Source organism: Pteropus medius, unplaced genomic scaffold (genome assembly GCF_902729225.1).
Source record: "Pteropus medius unplaced genomic scaffold, Ma_sr-lr_union100, whole genome shotgun sequence".
NCBI classification, from domain to species: domain Eukaryota; kingdom Metazoa; phylum Chordata; class Mammalia; order Chiroptera; family Pteropodidae; genus Pteropus; species Pteropus medius.
Genome location: NW_024350923.1, coordinates 266,369 through 292,014, shown reverse-complemented (window position 1 = coordinate 292,014; position 25,646 = coordinate 266,369). Strand labels below are relative to the sequence as shown.

Here is a 25,646-nt window from a genome sequence, read left to right as displayed (position 1 = left end):
GGCACCCTGGGCAGCTTCAGAGGGGTCTGGCCGTCGGGGGCGGGAGGGGGGCGGGAAGGCAGAGTAGGGCTGCAAGTCTGGGCTGGGTACATGAGTGGACGTGTCCCGGGGGGCTGGCTGCACCAGAACTGGGGGCCGTCAGCCCAGCCCCGGTGCTGGAAGGGGACGGGCGATGGGGTGGGATCTGTGGGGGGTGGCAGTTCTCAGCATCTCCCCTTCCTGGCCATCGTCCCCGTCCCCCAGCGCCCAGCATGGGAGGACGCTGTGTTGCCAGGTGGCTGCTGCTTCCTCCCCGGCCTTCTGGGACAGGCAGGACCGCATCTGTGCTGGGAGATGGGGTGGGGGCGGGGTGGAGCTTGGCTGCAAAGCAGCTTAGGAGGTCCCCAAGCCTGGATTTGCCCAGACGCTGTGCAGCCCGGCGCCCTCAGCACCTAGAGGGGCTTGCCCTGCCTCCCCCCGACTCTGACCCCAGCGGGCCGGACACCTGCCTTCACCTATGTTGGCCCACAGTGCCCCCGCCACTGAGGGCACCTTCTGTCCTCAGGGAAGCCCACTTGGCGGGAGTGAGAGGGTCATAAGAGTGCCTGGAGGGGGAGAGGCTCCCTGTCCCCGCCTGGGCCCCGCCCCCGCCTGGCACAGATGTGGGTGAGAGGGCAGGAGGCGGCGGCCAGCGAGTGACTGGGGCAGGGCTTTGCCAGCTGGGAGGCTGGTGCTGGCCGAGAGCCTCCCCCAACCCGGGCCTCTGATCCGCCTGTGTCCCCCACGGGCCTCACAGGGGCTGCCGTGAACCTGACCCTCGTTACCCCCGAGAAGGCCATCAAGCTGGCAGCCAACGACTTCTTCCGATATCAGCTCTCCAAGGACGGGTGAGGGGCTTGGCCCTGCCCAGCTGCTGGGAGCCAAGGTCAATGGGGAGGGGTCTGTGCTTCCAGACGAAGGACGGAGGCTCTGCCTGTCCTCCTCACCTTGACCTTGTGGGGCCTCCTGCTGCTCATCCTGCCCTCCCCACACTGGGAGGGGTGAAGCAGACAGTGAGTCGCTGGTGCTCAGGACGCCAGAGGTCCTTGGCCCCAGCTGCCCCTCGTAGGCTGAGATTTGGGGGTACAGACCATCTTTCCTGTGTCACCAGAGGGTGGGGTAAAAGCGTTGCCCCTTGGGGCACTTCAGAACCCCAGTTTCTCTACCTCTTTCTGCTCGAGAACAGCCCAGCCCCCCTTTCCAGGTCCTGCTGGGGGGCCATCTGTGTGTCAGGCTCGGTGCCCGTTGCTGGAGGGGTGTCTGAGGCAGGGGGGCGCTGTACCCCCACAAGGCCGCGTTAGCCTCCACTGCCGCCAGCCCCCTTCACACCCACTCGCGAAGGGCAGCTGTCTGGGTGGCAGGGACCTCTGACCCTTCCCTGCGGCCCCTCCCCGCTCCTCTGCAGGCAGAAGCTGACTCTGCTGAAGGAGATGCTGGCGGGCTGCGGGGCTGGCACCTGCCAGGTGATTGTGACCACCCCCATGGAGATGCTGAAGATCCAGCTCCAGGACGCAGGCCGCATTGGTGAGGGTTTCAGGGAAGGGGGAGAACCGTGCTGTGGCAACAGCCGGACCCCCGTGCCCTGCCCTGACCTTGTACTTGGAGGGAGAGCCAGCAGGCCTGTCTTTTTCCTTCCCAGCTGCCCAGAAGAAGATACTGGCCACCCAGGCCCAGCTCTCGACGCAGGGGGGCGCCCAGCCCCCGGCAGAGGCTCCAGCTGTCGCACGGCCCACAGCCACCCAGCTTGCCCGGGACCTGCTCCAGAGCCGTGGCCTTGCCGGCCTCTACAAGGGACTAGGGGCCACGCTGCTCAGGTGGGGGCGATGGGGGTGCTGGAGGAGGGATGCCCGCCGGCTGCCCCACACCTCCTGGTCACTGCCACCTCCTTCCTGCAGGGACGTCCCCTTCTCTATCGTCTACTTTCCCCTCTTTGCCAACCTGAACCAGATGGGCCAGCCGGCATCTGGGGAGAAGTCTCCCTTCTATGTGTCCTTCCTGGCCGGCTGTGTGGCCGGGAGTGCGGCTGCTGTGGCTGTCAACCCCTGCGACGGTCAGTGTGTGGGCCTGGGCCGCAGGCCGGGGGCAGGCGACTTAGGGGGTGGGGCTGGAGGACAGTGGACCCCATGCTGACACACCTGCCCGCACCCTGCAGTTGTAAAGACTCGGCTTCAGTCGCTCCAGCGTGGGGTCAACGAGGACACCTACTCGGGGTTCCTGGACTGCGCCAGGTGAGTGAGGCCTGACGGGGGCGGCTGTGGGGCGGGTGGGGGCCACCACCTGCTCTGACGCCCTGTCCCCACAGGAAGATCTTGCGGCACGAGGGCCCGTCGGCCTTCCTGAAGGGAGCGTACTGCCGTGCGCTGGTCATCGCCCCGCTGTTCGGCATCGCACAGGTGGTCTACTTCTTGGGTATCGGGGAGACGCTGCTGGGGCTGCTGCAGCGCCCCCAGCCCTGAGCCTGGGCCGCCCCACACTCACAGCAAGCGAGACCAGAGTGGGGTAGGGACCGGACGGCTGCCCACGACCGAGCAAGGAGAAGTCTTGCCCACCCCTCCCCACATAGATGCGGGGCAGAGGAAAGGGTGCAGGGTCCACACACACGGACCCCAAGGGGTCCTGCCTGCACGGCCACTGGGATCAATGTCTTATTTATGTAGAAATCTCAGAAATCTTTACATTCCTGGAGCCAGCCCTGCCCCAGCTCCCGCCTGACCCGAACACCCCCAGGATCAGAGCTGGTCTCTGGGCTGGGGGCCCCCAGGCGTGGGCTGGCCAAGCTGGACCATCCCCTCCAGGCTACCAGCCCGTCCCCAAGGCACGGCCCCTCGTCCACACAGGGGGCCCTGCACAAACCTATTTATTAACTTGTCGAGCACAAGTGGCTCTGCCCAGCCCTCCGTCCGTCGGTCCAGCCCGTGCTGCTGCCCGCACTTCAGCCGGCCTTGCAGGAGGATTGGGGTCTCCTACCCCCATATTGAGCCAAGAATCCCAGACTGGGGGACACACCGTATTCTGATTCCCAGGGAACGCCCCCAACCGTGGGACCCAGCATCCCTCCTGGTGGGCCCTTCTGCCTCACCCCAGGCAGGGGGCCCAGAGCGCATGAGGTCCATGTGTACAAGCAAATGCCGAGAAGCCCGTGGTGCCCACCAGCCCTCAGCTGCCCGGGCTCCCCCGGAACAGGGCTGTGGGGCACTGCTTGCCCTCCCCCATGGCCGGGCAGCGTGCGTGTGTGTGCGTGTGTGTGTGCGAGTGAGTGTAAGTGTGTGTCACGTGTGCCCTAGCTTCCCGCTCACCCCGGCCTGGTATTTATTGCTCTGGCCTGGCCCCTCTTGCTGACCCTCTCCTGAGACCCCTGTCCAGGGTCCGGGATTGGCCAGGGGGTAGGGCAGGCATGAAGACCGGTGTGGAGCCAGGGGGCACCTGCCCAGCTTGCAGGGGCCAGGCCAGGAGCTGCCCCTTCCGGGCCCTGACTGCACCCTGGACAGCTGCGCCCCAGCCTCAGGACTCCTCCATGTTGTGAATCGAAGCAGGCTCGCCCCTCCCCTGCCACGTGATCGTGTTGTTGATTGGTCCTGACGTGCCGGTGCTGTGATCCCCCACGCAGGCCCCCTCCTAGGAAGCCCCTCCCAGCGACACTACCTGGGGCTCAGGCCTGGCCCCCAGTTCCCAGTTACTCCCACCACATCTTGTACCTTGGAAGCTGCTGCTGCTGCTTACAGATTTATATTTTTTTCTTTTGAAGAGTTTTAAGAAGTGACTTTTTGTGTCTTGTCATGTAAGAAGGTAAATAAATATTCTAAGTAGACGCCTACTCTCTGAGACTCTGTTAGGGGCAGGGGGAAGGGCAGTTCCCTGGGCCCTGTTATGAGGCCCACCTCTGGCTTCACCTGTGCAGACCTGGGTCTGCATGTCCGCCCCCCGACGGGCGCCTTGGCCGGGAGGGACCCTGGAAGGCACCGCCTCCTGACAACCGCGCAGTCTGGGATGCGGGCGCAGGAAAGGCAGCCCGAGTGCGTCGCCTCCTCAGCCCTAAACCGCCTGTGAGATTAAAGGCGGAGCCGCGGCGCCAGACGGAGGGCGGAGCCCGAGCTGATGCGGCCCCGCACCCACTTCCTGCGCCGGCAGCACTGCATTGTGGGAAACTCCCGGTCCGCAGCCGCACCGCAGCCCGCTGCCCGCCCGGCCCGCGGAGAGCGCGCAGCGCGGAGGTGGGAGCGCCAGGAGCAGCCGCGAGCAGCAGCGTAAGGCGGCTGGGGCGGGGGCTCCGCGGCCTGGGGCCGGGGCTGGATGGGGGCACCGGGACAGTTCCCCACCTTGAAGGTCATCACTCCCGAGCACAGCAGCCCTGGAGAGGGGGAGGGGACAGCCTGGTGACGTCAGTGTGGAGCTAAAAACAACGGAGGGTAGGTGGGGGAAGCAGACCACCTACTCTTTGCAAACGCGATGCCCCGCAGCTGGGTGCCCCTCCAGAATGGCAGCGGGTGAGGTGCTGCTGGGGCTCCCTGGGAAGTGGGCCAGCGGCTGGGCCTCTCACTGGGACACCCCCCCCCATGATGTGACCTTCAGGTGACCTTCCATGTGGTTAGTGTGCCTGGCCAGGGTGAGGAACCTGGGTTGCCATGGGCCCTCTACCCTGGTCGGGAGTGTCCCACCCTCCCAGGGGGAAAGGCAGACAGGTGGTGTCTAGGTTTGCAGAGAGAGATGACTCAGGCCCGGGTGGCTAGGTGCCTGTCCATCCCCCCCTGCCCCCCACCCTGGACGTTAAGTACCAGGGCCAGGCCTCTCCTACAAACACACCCCCATCTCCTGCCTGGCCCAGATGCTCCGGCTGATTGACAGGGTATGTGCCCACCCCAGGTTAACGCCAGGTGTCCCCTCCGCCCCAGAGGTAGGTGCAGCCTCTGGCTCAGCAAGGACATCCTGCCCTTGAGCTGAAGCAGGTGAGGCCGGGAGCTAGGGAGGGGCAGATGGCTTGCGGGGAAGCAGAGGCCTGTCACTCCTCTCCTGGCTTCTCCAGCCTCCTGGGGAGGCACCTCAGGTTTGTCACATCCAGGTCCTGGTGGCCTTGGGCCCACTCCCCACCCCCTCGCCAGCACCAGAGAGCCCAGTACCAGGTTCCCACCCCGCCCTGCCCCCTCCACTTGGACCCAGTCCCCTCCTTAGAAAGGTACAGGGTCGGCTCCGCCCAGGCCCACGCTGGCCGCTGGCCGTCTCCCCTGACCGCAGGCCCTTTTCAGGGCTGGGCGGGCTCTCACCTCCTGTAGGGCCATCCCGCTCGGGGTCAGTGTGATGGTTCCATCCCCGGTCCCCCCAGCCTGTGCGGGGCCCGTAGCCCCTGCCTGTGTGGTTGGAGGGGTCCTCAGGGAGTGGTTGGGGACAGGGGGGAGCTAGGCCTTGGAAGAGGGAGATTCTAAGCTGGGGGTCTAACGAACTGGGCTGTGTCTCTATAGGGACGAGGTGGTGGGGGCTGGACAGGAGGGCTTCATTGTGTCTCCCTCCAGGCCCATGTAATGCCCAGAGCCGAGCTGTCCTGAGCTGCTGTGGTCCAGCCACCTGCCTGTCCACACACGCCCCACACAGCCTGCCAGCACCGCCACCATGGAGTCCCGAGGGAAGTCGGCCAGCAGCCCCAAGCCCGAGACCAAGGTGCCCCAGGCTGGTACAGAGGTCAGAGGCCCCCCCACCACAGACGGGAAAGCCCCCTCAGCCAAGCCTGGGAAGAAAGAGGCCCAAGTGGAGAAGCAGGAGCCGCCGGCGGGCCCCGCCCCACCACCTGCCAAGAAGACTCCGGGCAAGGCAGACCCCGCCCTTCTCAACAACCACAGCAACCTGAAGCCAGCCCCCACGGCCCCCAGCAGCCCCAGTGCCACCCCTGAGCCCAAGGGCCCTGGAGATGGGGCTGAGGAAGACGAGGCCCCCAGTGAGGGCCCAGGGGGCCGAGGTCCCTGCCCCTTCGAGAACTTGACCCCCCTGCTGGTGGCTGGGGGGGTGGCTGTGGCAACCGTAGCCCTGATTCTTGGTGTGGTCTTCCTGGCTCGAAAAAAATGATGGCTGGTACCCAGGTGGGGGTCCACCAGTCCCTGTACAGACCTTGGGAGTCTAGTGCATGCCGAATTCACATACAGCTATCTGCCCATATGTACACAGGTAACACATGTATAGACGTACACACAGACCGAGAGGTGGACAGGCCCGGGCAGTGGAAGCCAGACCCCGGCTGGCCCCCAGCGCTTCCCCTGCACCTTCTGGGGCAGAAGGAGCCTGGGCTTGGGTGCTGGGCAGCACAGGGTGGAGCGCTGACACCGGCCAGAGGGCTCAAGGACAGGGCACCGGGGGGCAATGGAAGCGGGGGACGCTCCTGTGTCAGCCTGTCCTGAGAGGCCCCAGTGGTCCTGGGGGCTTCCCGGCAGCAGCTTCCTGGTGAGCCCCCAGCACGGGAGGGAGCCCCCAGGTCGGCAGGGGTCCGGGATGGACTCTGACCTGGCCCAGCCCCTGTGTGGGGACATTAAAGGGTGTGGCTGTTTCACCCCCCCTCTTCTGCTCTTTGCTTGCAGCTTGTACGGGGGGGTGTCTGGGTGGGCCACTGCAGCAGGCCTGAAGTGTCGTGGGCAGTTACAGTGGCAGAGCTTCCATACCATTTCCGCCTGTCATCTGCGCCCCAGCTGGGCAGACAGACCGCCCGAAGGCCAGTCTCTGGAGGGGCTGCTGCAGTCCACTTTCCAGCTTGTGGCTCCAGGGGATTCCTGAGGCAGGGGCCACCTGGCTTCCTGCCCCGAGCCCCTGCCCCATCCCACAGCAGCTGTTCTGGGGGCAGCCGAGAGCCCGGCAGGGCGGGGTGGCTGTCGGGGACGTGCCCGCAGCTGCGTCCAGCCCCGCGGGGGCCCCTCCTGCCTCACCGCAGCCTTCGAGTCTAACAAGCGTATAAATGCAATAACGGGTAGAGTAGAGCCGCCTGGTGGGTGTCGCCCCCTCCACTGCCCCACACGCCTGCAGGCAGACCGTGCCGCGCAGCCCCGGCTCGGCCCAGGCTCGGGAGGCTGGTGGCGGGCGCCTGATGCCTGTCCTGTCCTGGCCAGCTGGCCAGTGGGCCTGAGTGGAGGCTGTCTACAATAAACGCTCTTGTCTAAAGGCTGGGCTGGCGTCCTGACCTGCACGTGGCTGGGAGAGGCAGGGGCCTCCGTCGGGGTGCGGGGGTCACCCCCATATCCATACCGTCCCGTTTCCCGGGAAGGATGCTGCTCACTGGCCCTTCCTGCCACCTCCGCGCCCTTGACCCTGGTCGGCTCTGTGCCATCCTGGATGGCCACAGCCAGGCATTCCTGCCAGCCCTGGGCCTAGTCGGACACGGAGGGCTGCAGGGCGCGGGACGGAGCGAGGCTGTGGGGCGGGGCTGAGGACCTCGCCTCTCCAGCTGGGGGGCGTTTTCTCCTCACATCACCTCCCACAGACAGCGCCCCGAGGTGTCATAGGTGTCCAGCTGGCCAGGCCCACCTGTCACCCCAGCTGCGGGTGGGGCTTTCAAGGCATGGGCTGGGGTCAGCCTGGGTGGGCCCCAGAGTCACCCCTGCGGGCTTTGTCACCCTGGGCCCCTACCTCCACAGCAGGCTTCAAGCTGGTCTGGTGGGGCGGGGCGGGGCAGGGGGCATTGTCCCTTTCTGGTCGTCCCTGTATCCACCCCAGAGTAGCACGCCCTGTCAGCGCACCCGCATCTCAGGCCCCGGACAGCCGCCTCGGAATGAAAACATCCAGAACAGACCCCAACCCCCGCCCAGGCCCTCCTCCACGTCCTGCAGCCTCCTCTCTGACCGCCCCATGCCTGCCCGCCCCACAGGTGCCACGGCGGACACTCGGCTGGGTCGGGGGCGCTCGCCACCCTTCTGCAGCCCCGGCTCCTCTGCCACTCTCTTCATTCTGTGGCTTGCAGCTTAAAAACAAAGCAACACAAACACCCTTCTGACATTTCGGGCGACTTGGGGAGAAAGCGGAGGTGACAGGCTGTTGTCTTCAACGTGATGTCCCGTGCTAGTCCACCCACACCGCCACCTCTTTTTACTGACTGAGTCCCTATTAAGGGATGTGGAGGTTGTTTTGAAACTTTTGCAACTTTAGACAAAGCAGTAATGCAGATTGTGTACCGTCCTTGGGCCTGTGTCTCACGGGGGTGTGGGTACCGTGTGTGCATCTTTCTTTTTCTTTTGTGGTAAAATGTACAGCACGTAAAATTTACCATTTTATTTCAAATGTTTAAGTGCACAGCTCAGTGGTACAGCTGTCACCACCACCATGTCCAGGACCCTCTTCATTTGACAGAATTCGAACTCTGTCCCCAAACTCCCCCGCCCAGCCCCTGACACCCACCACCTGTTCTCTGTGAATCTTGCTCCTCTAGGGACCTCGTGTAGGGATCACAGAGCATTGGGCCTTGCGTGTCTGGCTTATTTCACTCAGCACAATGTCCTCGAGGCCCAGCCATGCTGTCACGGGGGGCGGAATTCCCTTCCCCTTCAAGGCTGAGTGACAGTCCACTATCAGGATGGACCATGTTCCGTGCGTCCACCATCTGTCGACGGACACGTGGGCTGCTCCCACCTTCCCGCCGCTATGACTCATGCTGCTGTGAGCGTGGGGTGCGCGCATCTGTTCAAGTCTGCTTTCGGCTCCTCGGCTGCACGGGCACCGGGCATGCTGGGCCACGCGGTGCGCGTGACAGCCCGCTGCCCGTCTCCTGCCCGGGGATCGGCCGTGGGGCGAAACAGTTTGCCAGTCTGCACGGGGACAGCCACCGCCTCCGGGATTTCGTTCACACTGTCCTGACGCATTCCTTTTCCCAAGGGTCTTCGCCATTTGAGTTTTGCCTTTTGCGGTTTTCTGTTGGTGCCGTTCGTGTTTTTCTGTTGGATGGACCGGCGTCTTATTCATTTGCAGGATTTCTTTGTGCACTTTGTGCACTGAGCTTTCGTTGCATTGCAAATAGCGTCGTTCCTCGGTGAGCTTGCCTCTCACTCCGTCTCCTGGCTATAGAAGGCTGAGCTTGTCACATGTCACCATTGCCCCCTCGACCACGTAAGTTTTTGGACTCTTGGTCGGAAGGATCCCATGTGGAGTTCTCACGCTCAGTCTGTTTCATTGTGTGCCTAAACTCGTGTGACACAGGGACACTCCCCCCCCCAAAAAAAAACAAAACACTCTTTGGGATGCCTAAGGCTGCTTTAGATGATTTTTATTACCAAACTGCTTTTAAGGTCAAAACAAAATACAATATATAAAGGACTAGGGGTGTGAAAAGTGTGCACTACCAGTCCAAGCCCGACGGACAGGGACAGCCGGCAAACTGGAAAACCCAGGCGGGCAGCACATCTCCAGGGCACCGTCCAAGGAGGGCCCCGCTCCCACCAGGGCTTCATGTACGCTGACTCCCCGGGGACCTCCACCCTCGGCGTTTGCATTCTGAGCACTCGCACCAGCGTCTTAGGTCCCGGTCCCCATGTCATGATATGTCGTGTCACTGGTGGGCTCCATAGGGAACATGTGTCATGTACAAGGATGCAGAACGTGTGTGGGGGGGTCCACTTTGGTTTCCTCTCCAGCACCCCTCCTTCCCCCAAGAGTGTGTGATTCCTCCTTGGGGGACCCCACCCTGGAATGCATCCTAGGTATGCCTGGGGGGTAGGGCTGGCCGCTGCCTCAGGACCCGGCCAGATGTGGACACGAGGCCAGGGCGTCCTCTAGAGTATGTCCTTTCCAACGGGGCAGAGGTGGCAGGCTACTCACCGCCGGCCCCCACCCGGCTGCTGGTGCCAGGCCCGACTCCTGGGCCTTTAGCTGCCCCTCCCCCAGGCCCCTTCGCACGTGGTCCCAGGGCTGGGCAGGCACAGGCTCCCTGCGCCCCAGCAACTGGCTCCCTGGACATCTCCGTCTACTGCCTGTGGCCCAGGTGGAGCTGATGCTCTGTCTGAAGTCTGCTGAGTGAGGGGCCACCTGCCGCAAGGGGCAGGCACGCCAGCACGGTCGGGGGTGGTGCGCAGGGCTGGGGACTGCCACCCAGGGAAGCAGCAACAGACTGCAACCCAGGAGAGCAGCTTATGCCCTGTGGGGCTGCAGAAAGTGCTGAGGTGACACTCCTGGCACTCGGCCTGTCACCCGGAGCAAAGGCTGGTGGCAGGTTGGCTGTTGTTTCTTTTTTTCCCGCCGGCCGGCGGGCACGTCTGAGACAAACCCCGTTCAGTCCTCCTCTGGACCCTCCCAGGCACCCACCGCACCTGTCCCGATGTCCTGGGCACAGGGAGGGGCGCGCCTCCCTGTCACATAGCCCCACTCCAGGCCACAAATGCCACTGTCGCCCACCTGCCGCCATCTTCTGGAGAGGCCCTGCCAGCCCAGGGGGCAGATGGTGCCAGCTGCTCGGTCCTGTCCTCTCGGCAGATGTGCAGCAGCCCCCGAGGCGAAAGCCCCCACTTCACGGGCTGCCCCCTGCCCCTCTGCCCTCCTGGTTCAAGTCTGCGTCATTCACAGGGGCTTCAAGGCTGAGTCGGGGCCCCGCCCTGCTGGGAAGACGCACCCGGGCACCGGGGCCGCAGGCCACCCCGTGGTGCCCATGACACCGCGCCCTGAGAAAGAACCCTAGCCCCAGCCTCCAAAGCCAAGGTCCACCCAGTAGTCAGGATAACGGGGGGCACTCGGGGTGACCCTGTGTGCGGAGGTGTGCTCAGAAAGGGGGAACCGGGCAGACAGTGGCTCTTGTGCCCACAGGCTTTGTGGTGCAGGTAGGAGCTGTCCAGGCGGAGGGAGGGGGGAAGGGGGAGGGGGGCGCCAGCCACTCGGGGAGCAGCAGCAGGTGTCCAGGGCCCGGCACCACTCACACGCCCACGGCCCGCCGCGTGAGGAAGTTCCAGAGACAGCAATGAAACCACCCTTTAACTGGTGCATGACACCGTGTCCTGTGACCCCTCACACACCTCGTCACAGGTCCCTAAACAAATGCAAACTGCCAGGTTCAAGGCTTCCTTACCCCGCCCCGAGTTCCAGCCCCACTTCACCTGCCGCACCTGCGCACTGGGAGTGGGATGGGAAGGTGCCCGAACGGTACGCGGATGACGCCCTGCTATCCACGCAGGGCATGAACGTAAGCCCTAGGCCCCAGGCCCCGAGGTGTGACCCTGTGTGAGTGCCCTGGGGGGAGGCTCAGCAGGACTGTGGGACACCCTAACACAGGCCCTGGTGGGGGAGGCCCCAGGCCTGACCCTTTCCAGGAGACCGTCACCCAAGGCTGGGTGCTGGCCACAGACCTGTCGGGCACCGGGAGGCCCTCCTGTGCTCTGCCGACAGGAGGCGCTACCTGCCAGCTGCTTCCTGCAGCCAGTTCCTACTCGGGTGTGTGCCTGTCAGTTGCGGGTGTCAGCCCTAACCCAGGGCCTAAGGAGAAGCCCCTCCTCACCCGTTGGGGGTGGGGACATGGGGACCAAGGGGCGTGGGGAACAAAGAGTGTGGGGGCCAAGGGGCAGACAGCCAGCACGGTTGGGAGGGGTGCACGGGGCTGGGGGCTGCAGCCCAGGGAAGCAGCAACAGACCACAATCCTAACTGGGGGGTGTGGGTGTGCCCCACTCAGACACGCACACTGGGTCGCCTCGTCTGCTTCCCCTCACTGCACACAGGCACTGTCGTGGAGAGGCAGGGAACCACCAGACTCACACCAAGGCTTCTGTCTGGCGAGGCTCCGGCCACCACACTGGTCCCTGTGCAGGCCGCCCGCCCTGACTGTGAATGCCACGGGGGGCTGCACCACACATCACAGGCTTGACCATACCGGAGCTGGTGCTGACCTACACTGGAGTCAAGCATATGTATGAGGCGTGGACCCAAGGTGACGCCCCCACAGGAGACCGGGACTCGGGCATCCGCTCCCCCTGCTTGGGCGTGCAAGCTCCCCGGTGGGTGTCCCTGGGGCCCCAAGTCTACACGAGGGTGCACGCATGCACACTAGCCTTGCCGGCCGCACAGCATCCCTGCGCTGGCTTCCTCCCCCACCCCCTTCCTTAGAGACCAGAGAGGCCGCTTCCCCGTGCGGGAGGGGGTGGGGGAGGGGGAGGCGGCTCCCGGAGGCCTGTGCCAGTGGCTCAGCCAGCTCTGGTGCCTTAGCAACGCTCCACTGGTGCAGGTGGGGCTGGGCCAGCAGGGGTACCCGTGGCCCTCCTCCAGCTCCTAGGTCTGACACCCACAGGGAGCGTGGGGGAATAGGGGATCCAGCAGCACTGGCCTGTCCCCAGACCCAGAAAGCTCTCCACATGGCGAGACCCAGTCTCACCTCAGGCCCGAGGGTGTCTACACCCAAACGCCCCCACCCAGCCAACACGGGCACCACGTTCCCACCTGTCCTGTCCCCCACCAGTGCTAGGAGTCCCCAGTTCCTGCTTCACCTTGTGTCGGGAGGGCTATGCCGTGCCGGAGGGCAGTGCTCCTGACCCTGTCGGGTGGCCTGGCCGAGAGCAGAGCCGCTGCTGTTCAAGCAGGCAGTGCTCAGCCACCGCAAAGGTCCCCTGGTCAGAGCAGAGGCTGGCAAGATCTCTGGGGAGCCCTGCTGCCTGCCCCTTCACACCGGCGGCCGGGGGCCCTGAAGGGGTGCTGTGGGGGCCAAGAGGCAGGGCAGCCCTCTTAACTGCCAGCTTGGGCCCAAGCCCCACCACGGGGCTCCCTTCCCTTCCCTCCCAGGCCCTAAAGAGCACCCACCATCTGCTGAGGGCACACATGTATACTCCGACCAACTGCCTCCTGGACAGTTTGAAAAAACAGCTTCAAATGCAGCCTGGCATTTTCCCTGAACTCAGCAGCCCTGCCTGAAGCACCTCCGTCTGAGAAAATGACACCCCCATTCTTCCAGGGGCTCGGCTGAACCCGTGACCCTTGATACTGTCTCCCCACAAATGTCCTGGGGAGGAAGAACCCGCCCACCTGGCCCCGCCTCCAGGGACACTGCAGACGCGTCCCAGACCTTGGCGCACACCTTCTGCCTGGGGCCCGTGTCTCCGCCAGCCTCCCTCACATCTGTGAGCCCCTCCCCCTGCCACCCTTGTCCCACCGCCACCTACGAAGTGTGACATTTCTTCCTATGAACCACGGTCCAGCCCCCACCCCAGGACGCGAGCCCCACTGGGCCTTGCACCTTGCCCCTGAAATCCCATGTCGTGTTTCCAGTGCCAGCACTCGGGGTGGCACAGGTGGCTCTTGAGGATCAAATGTTCAATGTCTGAATCAACAGGGAGGGACCCTCCTCCAGGGGGAGGGGACTTTCGCCCACGGGGCAGCGGTTTTCTCTCCTGGTTCACGCTCCTTCCTCAGCTCTCCCCTCGCCCAGTGCTGGCCGGAAGTGCCCACTGCCTGAGAAAGGACGAGGGAAGAGTTAGCTACTGTTCCTAACGGCGCCTGGGGTCCGGGCAGGGGTCTGCTCAGGGATGCTGAGACTTCCAGCCCGGGAAGACCCTCGGGGCTCTCTCCCACGGCCCCGCCGCCCAGCTCAGAGCCCTCCGCAGGCCCTGCGGTGCCACGACGCCGACGGCGTTGAGTGGGGTCCACTCTGCCCCCGACCGCGGAAAGGCGTAGGGGGCTGGAGCTGGACTGCGGCGGGGGTGGGGGGGCGGGCAGGAGGACGGCGCATGCGCCCAGCGCGGGCCTGGCCCCGCCCCCAGGCCGCCGCGGCCCCTGACTGACGTTTCCCGGCCGCACGCACGCACGCTCCGCGCACGCGCAGGCCGTGGCGGCCGCCGTGGAGACCGCCGTGGAGCGCCATGGCGTCGGAGCGGTTCCCGAGCCGGCCGGCCTGCCTCCTCGTGGCCAGCGGCGCCGCGGAAGGTGAGGCTCGCGCGGAGGGGGACGGCGGCGGAGGGCGGGGCAGGCGCCCAGACGCGAGGCCCGCGCACTCGGAGCGGTGCCACCATGGTTGGAGTCTTGTTTGGGGCCCAGCCGGGAGGCGCCCCTGGTCTGCGGCCCGCGTTTCTGTTCGAAGAGATGGGATCCTGGGGTGGCGGCCTGCAAGTGCGCTGCGGATGTCCACCTGGGGGAGAAGGCGGGCCGCCCCGCGCCAGGGGCCGCCTCCCGCAGGGACGGGCGGGGCCGGGTGTGGTGAGGGGCAGTGGGTGTTCTCAGGAGGTGGGGGCTCCCGCAGACCTGGGGGTGAGACAGCCATGGCCTTAGGAGCATGGGCCTTTCCGAACAGGAGGGTCATGAGCCTGCGTTCTTCAGTACCCACCCCCTCTGCCTGCCGGCCTGGGGGGTTGCAGGGGGCACTGCCCTGGCGGGGCGGGGCGTGTGCAGGTGTGGAGCATCCCTTTGCCCTGCCGTGTGGTGAGGGTACCGGGAGAGCCTGGCGTCGGGCTCACGGGGCCTGCCGTTGCTGGCACTGAGTCTCACGCAGGGCCTCGTGCTGAGGGCCGGCCCAGAAGGGAAGTGGTTCTGGGCACTTCCCAGGTCCTCAGCTGTGCTTGCCCCGTCACAGAAGTGATGAGCCAAAGGTCCCATCGCAGGCAGATTGAGGGCCAAGGTCAAGACCTGGGGTCTGCCTGTGGAGCCTGGTCTGCTTCTCAACCTCTGTACCTGCTTAAGTGGATGAGGGAGCGAGCATTGCGGGTCATCAGGTCACGGTGGTGCTGCCCCTGGGGGGCAGGCAGGAGGAGTCAAGGCCCTGCCCCCACCCCATAGGAACTTCATGGGTGGGAGGAGCTACTGAGAGTGGGCTCAGTCCTGGAGGGTCCCCAGGTGGCTGGTTGGAATGAGTGGCTGTGCCAGGAGCAGGGGATGTTGATGTGGGGTGAGGGCACAACTCTGAAAAGACCACTAGGCTTTGGGCAGGACCAGTGGGCCCTCCCGAGTCCGTTTAGGGTCCTTGGGGTGAAGTAGATGGAGGAGTGAGGATTCGAGGAGCTGGAGAGCAGAATCGAAAGTCGGGTGGGGTAAGGGGGGCATGGGGGCATTTGGAGAGATTGTTTGCTCCACATGTGGACTTTTTAGTGAGCACGTGCTAATATACAAGTGAATAAAGATGAAAATGAGGGTTAGGGGTTGGGTCTCAGGATTAAAATAGATGTGGAGAGATGCAGATCAAGCCTTTTGAGAGTAGACTTCTGGGAGGCCCGCAGCCCCAAGCAGCCAAGAACCCTCGGGGCTGGGAGCCTGCTAGGATGGGGCTGGGATGCCGGCGCCTCATAAACACAGGCTTTGCTCCCCCGCACCTTTCCCAGATGAACACAGTGGGGGTGGGGGCTCCGTTGTTCCCACTCCTGCCTAACTTGGGCCTCAGTCCCTGTTGGTTCAGTGAGCAGGTAAGCTGAGTGTAAGGGAACCGCACGCTTGGGTTTGCCTTCTGGAAGTGTTTCCGGTGGCCAGGCCGGGAGAGAGCCCATTGTGGCAGGTGAAGGCATGAGCCCGGGCATGAGCTGGGGGAGGGGCTGCTCGGGTCGCTCTGGGAGCAGGAGAAGCCCTGGGCTGCCTCGCCCTGCACTCACCTGGGGCTGTCTTCTTTGCAGGTGTGTCGGCCCCATCCTTCCTCCACTGCTTCACGCTGGCCAGTGCCGCCTTCAACCTGCAGGTTGCCACCCCTGGGGTAAGGCTAGCCACCCCCTCTCCACCTTCTTTCTGGGGGTGAGGCCAGGAGCACCTGTTGCTCGTGGGAGGAGTGCACGCCTGAGGCCTCTGTAACCCTGAGCGAGCTGGCTCAGGCCGAGCAGCCAGGACCCCAGGGGCATCGTCAAGCTCTGGCCCCACCCGTGACAAGGGGAAGCTTGTCATTTTGGGTCGATGTCTACACACGAGAACAAGGACGGCACAGACCTTCAGGAGGGTTTGTGTCCCTCCGGTGGTGTGGTACCCCGGGGATCACAACAGTGATATTATTTGTGTTTGTCACTTTGCACGTTTCCAGTGTCACCGCCAAGGTGCGTGGGACAGTGGCTGTTGCTTTATAGGTGGGAGACTGAGGATCAGCGAGGGGCAGGTGGGGTTGGGAGCTCGGGGTGTGTTGAGACTCAGTAAGGGGGCTGGACTGTCAGGTACCTTTGTCCCCAACCCTCATCAGCGTTTCTGAGCATCCCTGAGCCAGCAGGGGGTGTCCTGCGCTGACTTTTGGCCTCGGGACCCCGGCAGGGGAAGACCATGGACTTTGTGGATGTGAATGAGAGCAGTGCGCGCTGGGTGCAGGACTTCCGCCTTAAGGCCTACTCCAGCCCCGCCAAGCTCGAGTCCATTGATGGTGAGCGCCTGAGACCGCGCGGCTGGGGGCGTGGGGTTCCCGGTGGGTTTGTGGTCCCCCAGAGCTCCCTTACTCTGTTCCCGGAGCACCCCGGGGCATGCTGCCAGGCGCTGTGACTGTCCAGGGTTGCCTCCGTCGTGCATCCTGGGCCCAGAGTTCCCGAGCTCCATCTGCGGGGGAGGTGGCGGCACATGGAGACATGGGAGTTAGGAATAGTGCCTAGGCTTCGGGAACCTTAGCGCTGTAGGAAAGTGGCAGAGCAGGGTGTCTGGCAGAGAGGAGCTGGGGTGCTCGAGGAGAGCCTGGTCCTGGCTGGTGGCCTTGCCCCAGTGACCGACCGGCCTGTGGTCTCCCCTAGGTGCCCGGTACCATGCGCTCTTGATCCCCAGCTGCCCGGGGGCCCTGGCCGACCTGGCCAGCAGTGGCTCCCTGGCCCGCATCCTGCAGCACTTCCGCTCCGAGAGCAGTAGGTGACCCCTGGGACTGGGCTGTGGGGGGGCTCTATCAGCAGGGAGGAGAGGCCGGAAGCAGCCTGTCTGGGGTGCGTGTGGAGCCAGTGTGGGGTGTGGGTTCAGGTTCTGGACCCGAAAACCCTAGGTCACTTGAGATGTGAAGAGTCCTGGGGATTCTGAGCAGCGAGCGGACACATTTATCCAGCCGTCCCTCACATGAGATGGGGCGCCCCCTCCCCCCGGCCTGTGTGCCCTCCACTGCCAGCCCCGGGCCCCTCCGCAGCGGGTGGGCAGGACTCTGGCTGCGTTCCGGTGAGAAAGCACAGTGTCCAGGCCGGGCTTCGAGGCCAGTGGGGGTGGGAGATGGGCTGCTCCGCGGAGCCCTGGCCTCCGTCCCACTCGGCGCGGGGCTGCAAGGGGCCCGCCTGCCGGACGCTCACTGGGGCCAGCAGACAGAGCCCGGGCTCCACACTGCATTCTTTGTGGTGTCGAGCGGGGCCTCCTGCCCCCCAGTGCTGTCGGAACAGGCAGCCGTTGTTCCCGGCCACCTCCACCGTGGGAACGCACTTGTGCCAGGCAGTCTCCTAGGGGAAAGGCTCGGAGCCAGGGTGACCGCTTGGCAGGGTGCGGACTCTGTCTCTGGAGGCTCTGAGGGATGGAAGGAGGGCCGGGCGCCTTTCCCACTGCAGTCAGAGGAAGTGGGAAGTTTCTAGGTGACAGCAGTGACAGCCGGTGCCCGTCATGCCGTGAGACATTTGCCATCGGAGGCTGAGCGCGGGCCTGGGGCAGTGCAGGCTATCCTGAGGGTCGGCGGGTGGCACCCTCCTGGGCTGGCACACAGGCCTGCAGCACCTCGTGACCCGTTGTGCCAGTTTCTCAGCCACCAGGGCCTGAGGCCTGAGCTGGGAACAGCCTGGTCCCTGATGCGACGTCGCAGGGTTTCGGGGCGGGGGTGGGGCGGCGGCCTCCAGCTCTGCCGGGGAGTGCGAGGCGAGGGGTGGGGGCCAGGCCTGGCACCCAGGGCCTCAGGCCCCTCCTTGCCCGTTGCTTTTAGAGCCCATCTGCGCTGTTGGCCACGGCGTTGCTGCCCTCTGCTGCGCCACCAATGAGGACAGGTCCTGGGTGTTCCAGGGCTACAGTGTGACGGGGGTGAGTACAGCACAGGGGAGCCCAGGCAGGAGTCAGGCCTGGCTGCATAGGGACAGGCTGGGTCCCTGTGGGGCCCCATGGTCACCTGTGGTGGGGGTGACAGTCACTCGCCCAGATAGGAATTAAAAAACGTGGCACCAGGCTGGCAGTTGTCTGCGCTGTCTGCGTCCTCTCCCTTCCTTCCTTGCTGACCACCGTGGGCAAGGACAGGGTCCCTGGTTTGCTGACGTGGCTGTGGGCGTGCGGAGGGGATCGGGCGGGGAGGTGCTCCCTGTGTGTGCATGGGGAGGGGGTTCTGGCCCGCGCTTTTGTGCCCGCCCAGGTAGGAATTCCGCCCATGCCTTTGGGGGAGGGCCGGGCTGATTGCAGGGGTGGGGGGGGCCAGGACTGAGCTGAATAAGGTCGGGCACTAGAGGTGGGGTGCACCTGGCGGGGAGGAGACCCCAGGGTGAGGGTCCTGGGACAGATTTAGGGGCCTCTACAGCAAGGACTGAGGTCTTGCTGTGGGGGGCTGGCAGGTGGTGCAGGTTCAGGAGGTGGGGGCGGGGCTGTGGCTATGCCCCACCCCACTCATGGGCCCTGCCCCCCAGCACTTCCTCTCACTGAGGGGTTCAGCTCATTCTGGTCACCTGTGTGCCCTGGTGATGGAGGGGGGACAGCATGGCCTTGTCACACAGAAGCCCCTTGGTGGACCCTGAATTCCATGTCACACACCCCACTCCACACTGGGGGCACGGCCCCCCCCAGGTTTGAACCTGCCTGACTGAGGCGGTACCCCCTTGCTCCGCAGCCCTCTGTGTACGAGCTCGTCAGGGCGCCTGGCTTCGCCCGCCTGCCCCTCATTGTGGAGGACTTTGTGAAGGACGCGGGAGCCAGCTTCAGTGGTGAGCTGGGCCGGTGCTTACAGGTGGCGGGCGGGGACGGTGCTGGCCAGGCCAACCTCCTGGAGCCGAGAGTCCAGCAGACGTTGGTGGTCGGTGGCTCTGAGGCCCAGGCAGACTGACCTGGAGCTCATGGCCGGAGAGGGTGGGGGTGGGTCAGGGGGCCGTGCTGCGTGTGGCCTGACCTGAGGCCTGTGTCCCCGGGACCTCCTGCAGCCAGTGAGCCGGACGCTGTGCACGTCGTGCTGGACCGCCACCTCGTCACCGGCCAGAACGCCGGCTCCACCGTCCCCGCCGTGCAGAACCTGCTCTCCCTCTGTGGCAGCCGGTGAGGGGCCGGGCGGCGGGCGGGTTCCGGCACGTGCGCAGCTCCTCTTCTGGGCCGCAGCCGGGCCCAGAGCCCTGACCTGGGTCCGTCCTGCAGGAAGTGAGGCGTTCCCCGCTGAGCCTGCCTGCCTGCGACACCACCACCTCCGATGGCCTCCGCAAGAGCGACTCACCCTGACCAGGCCTCCCCGAATCAGCCCTGGGGGAGGATGCGCTGCACTGGCCACGGTGGGGCTCGGGGCCGCCGGTGCCAGCGAGTGGCCATACCTCCAAGGGTGTGGCCTTGGCCCTCCAGTCTTCTGGGCTGGCGCTGGGTCCCCATGTGCCCAGGTCGAGGAGCAGAGGCTGAGCCTCCCTGTGGCCCAGGATGACGGTGCAGGCCGGGTGGTGTCCGTGTGGGGAAGACTGTGCCCAGGCCCATCTGCTGCCTCCAGCCCTCGGGGCCTGTTCCCCTGGGCAAGGGCCGAGGGCCGCCCGCGAGGCTGCGGGGAAGAGAGCGAAAGCCCTGGAGGAGGTAGCGCGGCCTCCGGGCCTGGTCCTCTGCCGTCTGGCGTTCCCCACACGTCCAGGCTGTTTGAAGCAGACCCTGCTGTCCACCTGAGAGAAAGCCCACTGCACCCTACTGCTCCCTGCCCTGCCCAAACGGTCAGGAACGTTCACAGCAGTGTTCTCAGTAATGAGCATGGACAGCAGCCCCTACGTGGAGGCTCCTGGCTGGCGGGCGGCATCAGCCGCCGTGTGGCAGTACGTCACTGGCCACAAAGAGGAATGAGGTCCTGGTGACATCGTACAGTGTGGGTGAACCTGGAAAACACTGAGTGTGAAAAGGGGTGTGAGTGCCTCCATGCGCGTGGACCATCCACTGAAGGTAGACAGTGGCGGGCTGTCTGTGGTGGGAACGGGGGCAAGTGGACAGGTGCCTCCTTAGTATTTGGGCTTCGGGCCCAAGCTGGCAGTTAAGAGGGCTGGCCCTGCCTCTTTGCCCCCACATACTTCCTGCCGGGCCCCCGGCCGCCAATGTGGAGGGGCAGGCAGCAAGGTTCCCCGGAGGTCTTGCCAGGCTCTATTCTGACCAGGGGACCTTTGTGGTGGCTGGGCACTGCCTGCTCGCACAGCAGTGTCTCTGCTCTCGGCCTGGTCCCCTGACACAGGAGCACTGCCCTCCTGCACGGCATGGCCCTCCCGCCACAGGGTGAAGTGGGAGCTGGGGACTCCTGGCATTGGCAGGGGACAGGGGACAGGCGGGAACGTGGTGCCCATGTTGGCTGGGTGGGGGAGTTTGGGTGGAGAGCCTCAGGCCTGAGGTGTCCTGGGTGTTGCCAGACAGAAGCCTCGGTCTGGTGGTGCCTTGCCTCTCCACGGCAGTGCCTGTGCACAGTGGGGGGATGCGGACGAGGCGACCTGGTGTGCCTGTGCAAGTCCGACACGATGGCTTTAGGACTTAGACCTGTGCGGCCACCAGCACCCATCTCCAAGTCCTAAAACCATCCTGTGGGACATGCACACAGACCTGAGGGCTGGGAAGCACCCAGCAGAGGCAGGCTTAGGCTGGGCGTGAAGCCCACTGCTCTGGGACACCCTAGCTGGCCCCCTTTGACCCGAAAGGCAGTCTGCTTAGCACCCTGGATGGGCCAGGCCCGTCCCTAGAGCTCTTGGGTAGGGTGGCATCCACTCCAGAGCTACTAGCCTCCCGACCCTTCTCTTTGAGCAGGATAAAGGGAGACTTGGCCTTGCCCAGCTGGTGCCTGGTGTCTCTGCAGACAGCTATGGAGAACAGGAGCCCTGACTTGGGCCCCCTAGGGAAGGGAAGAGAAAGGGGCTGCCTGCTGATATTAGGGCAGTGTCCCCACACAGCTGTCCCTAACACCAGCCTCTACCTGCACAGACATGGAGTGGTCAGCCTGGTCTCCCACACCTGGGAGGCTGGGCAGGTGGGCCTGTGAGCACTCTCACCTAGACCCTGGCCTCTACCTTGCTGTTCCAGGAACAGGGTTGGTTCCTGGGGAGAGGGACGACCATCCCGTCAGTCCACCTGGCACAGCCTCCACCAGCTCGACCAAGCCCTTCCCAGTGAAGCTTGTTGCAGGTAGAGCCTCAGCAAAGTCCAGGCTGGCAAGCCGCAATACATCCAGACGACCTGGATCTTGCACATCATGCTGTTCCCACTAGGTGGCGCCATTGACCACAGGACCCTGGGGTCTTGCTGGCCAGTGCCTCAGACCACCCCTGCTGGACACGAGGCAGGAGGCCCCGGGGCCCTTTGCACCCTATGTCCAGCAGCTCACCCTACCTGTCTGGGAGCCACTGGGAGGTCTGGGCACTGACAAAGAGCTCAGGTGGTCCCCCGAGCAGCAGGTGGAAGTGGGGTAGAGGAGGGGCTGTAGCTGTCACCTGCTTGGGGTCTTGTGGGGCTCCTGACCCAGCCCTGTCTCAGTGGGGCCCAACTGGAGGTCAGACGGTGGCATAGGAGACAAAGGCCACATAGTGAAACAAAGTGTCGCACAGAAAAAGTGACTGCTTTATTGTATTAGGCAAAATTTTATGTGAAATCAGAAATCCAATCCGCTGATTGGTCAGAAATGCAAGATTCATTGCCAGGTGTGTGCGGCTAGAAATGGGGTCCAGCCTCAGGTGCTGTGCTATTTTCCATTCTCTGTGCTGAACATCCGTTCCTGGAGGAGGACAGAGATGGCAGAGAACATTAGGCCGCCTCCTGCTCGAGGGACAGAGGGAGGGGGCTCTCTGCTGGTCCGCCTGCAGCAAGGTCCACCACCTGTCAGTGCCTGGGCTGCCAGGAGCCGACCCACCAGCTCCACGGGAAGCGCCACTCTGCCGTTGCCCAGCTGGGGCACTCACCACCAGCATCCGCTCCAGCTTCACGGCGTCAGCAGCAAACTTGCGGATGCCATCGGACAGCTTCTCCACGGCCATCTGGTCCTCATTGTGCAGCCAACGGAAGGCCTTTTCGTCCAGGTGGATCTTCTCCAGGTCACTGGCCTGGGCTGTGGGGGACATGCAGTGGGGCTTTCCGTGTCTGCTGCACCCCTGGATCCCAGCCCCCAGTGCATAGGACGTAGACTGGCTCCGTCACCACCCTTGGTGACCTGGGTGCCAGCGGCCCAAAGCCAGGGCCGGGGGCTCACCTGCTTTGGCCGAGAGCGTGGGCGCCAGCTTGCTGCCGTCCTTGAGCAGCTCGCCCAGGAGTGCGGGGGAGATGGTGAGGAAGTCACAGCCCGCGAGAGCCTTGATCTCGCCTGTGTTGCGGAACGAGGCGCCCATGACAATGGTCTTGTAGCCAAATTTCTTGTAGTAGTTGTAGATTTTGGTGACACTCTTCACTCCTGCAGGGGACGGCCAGGTGGTGGCTGTGGTACGTGCACTCCAGGTGTCCGTCCACTGCCACACTGGCCCCGTTGCCAAAGTGCCACTCACCTGGGTCCTCCAGGGGCTCATACGCTTTCTTGCCCGTGTTGGCTACGTGCCAGTCGAGGATGCGCCCCACGAAGGGGGAGATGAGCGTCACCCCCGCCTCGGCACAGGCCACGGCCTGGGCGAAGGAGAAGAGCAGGGTCATGTTGCAGTGGATGCCGTGCTGCTCTTCGAGCTCCCTGCGGGGAGGGGACAGGGCGCATGAGCGTCCCACCCAGTGCCATGCAGAATAGAGCTGCTCCACTCATCAGCTGACATCCGCGCGAACCTGGAGCCTGCACCAGGTTCTCTCTGGCTATTGGGATTTTCATCAAACCCACACTTCCCAACAAGGACAAAGGCAAGAGAGGTCCCGAGAGCCACCATGCATGTCCCCAGCTAACACCTGCACCATGGACTGCGATCCCTCCCGTCTTTGCAGGCTCCATGGGGCAGGCCACCACCGAGGATCACTGACCACTGTCCTGTCTAGGCCCCCACCCCCCCGCCCCACTGCTCACTCCTGCCCTTCCTGGGCAAGCCTGCCACGGTTCACCCAGACATCCTGGGGCTGAGCCCCGAGGACGGGGCAGTGGCCATGTGGTGGGGTGTGCACTGTGACAGCTGAGCTGCTGCTGGGGCCCTTCCAATAGATTACCACCCCAGGGAACAGTGGCCACATGGGGCGATTAAGACATGCAGCTGCGGAGCCCATACCCACATGGGGAGTTGGCAGACAGCACAGCAGCAGTGAGGGACGGTGTGCAGCCCCCTCACAGTAAGACACCAAGTGGCCGTGACCCAGCGGCTTCACTCCTGGGTATGTGTGCACAAGAGGTGACACATCGACACCAAAACTACACAGACGTGCACAGCGGCAAGACCCGCAAAGCCCCCGAGAATGGAAGAGCTGTCCAAGGATGAACACACACTGGGACGTTTGCCTTAGGAACACAGCCCTGAAGACGTGCCAAGGGAGGAAACCAGATGGAGAAGGCCACGTGCCACATGACTGCATTCAAGTGGAGCATCCAGAGTGGACCAGGCGACCACGGGCACAGACTGCAGTGCCCCACGCACAGCGGCCACGGTGTGGCTGCAAGTGAGAGCCGAGGGCTTCCCGCTCTGGTCCCGTCTCCTCTGCGGGGCTCGCACGGGCTAAAGCGACTGAAGCATGAGCGCGCCTGACGCGGTGGGTGGAGGCGCACCTGCGGGGCTCGTGGGTCCGGTCCTCAGCCCTGCACACCTGGCCCTGGCAGCCGGGCAGCGGAAGGGGCACACTTACTTCCCTGCCTGAATTCCTTCCCAGGTGGAGGACAGCTTTATCAGAATCCGGTCCTTGCTGACCCCAACATCCTTGTAGAGCTCAATGAGATGCCTGGCTCGGGCCACCATGGCGTCCTTGTCAAAGGAGAGCCTGCAAGAGCCAGGGGCCCACGTGAGAGGTGGCCTCACCTCAGGACGCTTGCCCAGGACAGAGCCAGTGGTGGCAGTGCCGTGGTTCAGGGAGCAGCCTGGAGCCCTGTGTCACGATCACGCTTCTCTGTGGGACTGATAACGCTGCTGGAGACCCGCTCCCGGTGGGACACCGTGGGACACCGTGGGCCCAGCAGCCACCTGCCCGCCCCTGCGCTTACCTCGCATCAACCTCTGTGGAGACGCGGCCTGGGATCTTCTTCAGTATTTCTGCTCCAAAGAGCACGAAAAGTTTATCAGTAGCGTTTTGAGTCTGTTCCTCTTGAGACCTGAAATTCCAGGGGAAACAGATTCGTTCACTTGTGAGGTCTACGTGGATAGAACTCTATAAAACAATTCTATTACTTTTATGACACTCCTGTCATTCCATCTTTTTTCTTAAAAATAACTTTATCACAGTAAAATACACGTGGCATGAAATCCACCACCCTCAGCCACGTGTGGGGGTGTGGTCTGGGGGCACTGAACACATTCACATGGTTGTCCACCCCCAGGTTGCCTGGGCAGACGAGTGAGGTGACGGTGATGCCCCCAAACCGACTGCTCTCTGAGGGTTTCCACTTGCCCGCTGCATATACCCAGATCTCTGGCCATGGGCAGCGGGATGAGGGAGGAGGCCAGTGAGCAGCAAAGGTGCCACCTCGTCACCCAGTTCCAGGGGCACAGAGGCCTCACTGATGCAGTGGGGGTGGGGCGAGAACAATTGTGGGGGAAGGGAAAGAGAAGCCAGCTCAGATTCGGGGCGCGTGGTGCAGGCAGGAGCTGCTTGCGGCGGGGCTCCTGCCCAGGGTCACCGCCCACTGTGGGCACCACTCTCCGCTGACCGTTATCACCCTGATGAGGATTTTAAATGACATCTAGAAAAGGCAGACCTCTAGAGACCACGGCCCAGTCTGGCTGCCTGGGGGAGGGAGCAGGGACTGACTGCAGGCAGGCCCCAGGGGACATTCCAGGATGGGACCGTGGCAATGGCTGCATCACTGCATAAAGCCTCCCCCAGCACGGGGCTGTGCACTCAGTGAATTTTACTCCAACAAAGCTGTGGAAAGGTAAAAATGGCAGAACGCAGGTCGGTGGCTGCCAGGGCCCGGAGACTGCTGGGCGCGGCACACATTCTGCGTCTTGACTGGGGTGGTTTTTGGTTTTCACAGGGGTACCCCATTCCTGGATACAGGACTCACTGAACTGCACACTTACAGTGGGTATAGTTTACTGCCTGTAAGTAACACAAGTAAAATTGATAAAAACAAACAAGAAAAGAGTTTTCCTTCCCTGAGTATAAGATTTAGTCTGGGAGGGGACAAGGGACGAGCCCGGCCCCGCTCACCCCCACCCCGCAGACGTGTGGGGTGCTCCGGCCGCTCACCCGCCCAGCTTCTTGCCATAGGCGATGGCCTCCCCCACCAGCTCCTGGTAGGCTGGCATCTGTGCAGCAGCCAGGATCAGGGACGGGTTGGTGGTGGCATCCTGGGGCTTGAACTCATCGATGGCTGGAGAAGTGATCAGAAAGCAGGAAGTTAGTGGAGTGGGGGTTCCACCCAGAAGCTGTGACAGAGTCCCCACGAGCCCCCAACACAGGGTCAGGAGTGTTGTCGGAGCCCAGTGCGGCCACGCTTCACACACAGCCTCCCCTACCCTGGAGGCTGGCCAAGGGACAGCCGTTTACAGGGTGATCCAACCACCAAGGACCAAGGGTG

The 25,646-nt window shown here is 64.0% G+C and overlaps 4 protein-coding genes across 9 annotated transcripts in view; 3 read left to right on the top strand and 1 right to left on the bottom strand.

The window, feature by feature from the left end:
* SLC25A22 (solute carrier family 25 member 22) overlaps positions 1 to 3,826 on the top strand; it is a 7,579-nt gene extending 3,753 nt beyond the window's left edge. For both annotated transcript variants that reach the window (XM_039840481.1, XM_039840482.1), the window contains exons 5-10: positions 776 to 866; positions 1,424 to 1,542; positions 1,658 to 1,832; positions 1,914 to 2,068; positions 2,171 to 2,246; positions 2,321 to 3,826. In XM_039840481.1, the coding sequence (XP_039696415.1) occupies positions 776 to 866; positions 1,424 to 1,542; positions 1,658 to 1,832; positions 1,914 to 2,068; positions 2,171 to 2,246; positions 2,321 to 2,474 (770 nt within the window). In that variant the 3' untranslated portion in view covers positions 2,475 to 3,826. The remainder of the gene's footprint in view (positions 1 to 775; positions 867 to 1,423; positions 1,543 to 1,657; positions 1,833 to 1,913; positions 2,069 to 2,170; positions 2,247 to 2,320) is intronic.
* Positions 3,827 to 4,136: 310 nt separating this feature from the next.
* CEND1 (cell cycle exit and neuronal differentiation 1) lies at positions 4,137 to 7,153 on the top strand. 2 transcript variants are annotated; one of them, XM_039840488.1, is made up of 2 exons: positions 4,137 to 4,262; positions 5,523 to 7,153. In XM_039840488.1, the coding sequence occupies exon 2, from the start codon at positions 5,620 to 5,622 to the stop codon at positions 6,067 to 6,069; it is 450 nt and encodes a 149-aa protein (XP_039696422.1). In that variant the 5' UTR covers positions 4,137 to 4,262; positions 5,523 to 5,619; the 3' UTR covers positions 6,070 to 7,153. The 2 variants fall into 2 exon arrangements, with proteins under 2 accessions (XP_039696422.1, XP_039696423.1); XM_039840489.1 differs by lacking the exon at positions 4,137 to 4,262 and adding an exon at positions 4,300 to 4,424.
* Positions 7,154 to 13,715: 6,562 nt separating this feature from the next.
* GATD1 (glutamine amidotransferase class 1 domain containing 1) lies at positions 13,716 to 24,304 on the top strand. Of its 4 annotated transcripts, XM_039840483.1 has the most exons (8): positions 13,716 to 13,864; positions 15,535 to 15,611; positions 16,151 to 16,256; positions 16,615 to 16,722; positions 17,763 to 17,857; positions 18,648 to 18,741; positions 18,955 to 19,066; positions 19,163 to 24,304. In XM_039840483.1, the coding sequence occupies exons 1-8, from the start codon at positions 13,801 to 13,803 to the stop codon at positions 19,167 to 19,169; spliced, it is 663 nt and encodes a 220-aa protein (XP_039696417.1). In that variant the 5' UTR covers positions 13,716 to 13,800; the 3' UTR covers positions 19,170 to 24,304. The 4 variants fall into 4 exon arrangements, with proteins under 4 accessions (XP_039696417.1, XP_039696419.1, XP_039696418.1 ...); XM_039840485.1 differs by lacking the exon at positions 16,615 to 16,722; XM_039840484.1 differs by having other exon boundaries at positions 18,955 to 24,304.
* TALDO1 (transaldolase 1) overlaps positions 21,561 to 25,646 on the bottom strand; it is a 6,592-nt gene continuing 2,506 nt past the window's right edge. The window contains exons 2-8 of the mRNA XM_039840480.1: positions 25,316 to 25,439; positions 24,111 to 24,218; positions 23,759 to 23,890; positions 22,498 to 22,673; positions 22,209 to 22,406; positions 21,922 to 22,067; positions 21,561 to 21,737 (exon numbers count right to left, since the gene is read on the bottom strand). Coding sequence (XP_039696414.1) covers positions 21,705 to 21,737; positions 21,922 to 22,067; positions 22,209 to 22,406; positions 22,498 to 22,673; positions 23,759 to 23,890; positions 24,111 to 24,218; positions 25,316 to 25,439 — 917 coding nt within the window. The 3' untranslated portion in view covers positions 21,561 to 21,704. The remainder of the gene's footprint in view (positions 21,738 to 21,921; positions 22,068 to 22,208; positions 22,407 to 22,497; positions 22,674 to 23,758; positions 23,891 to 24,110; positions 24,219 to 25,315; positions 25,440 to 25,646) is intronic.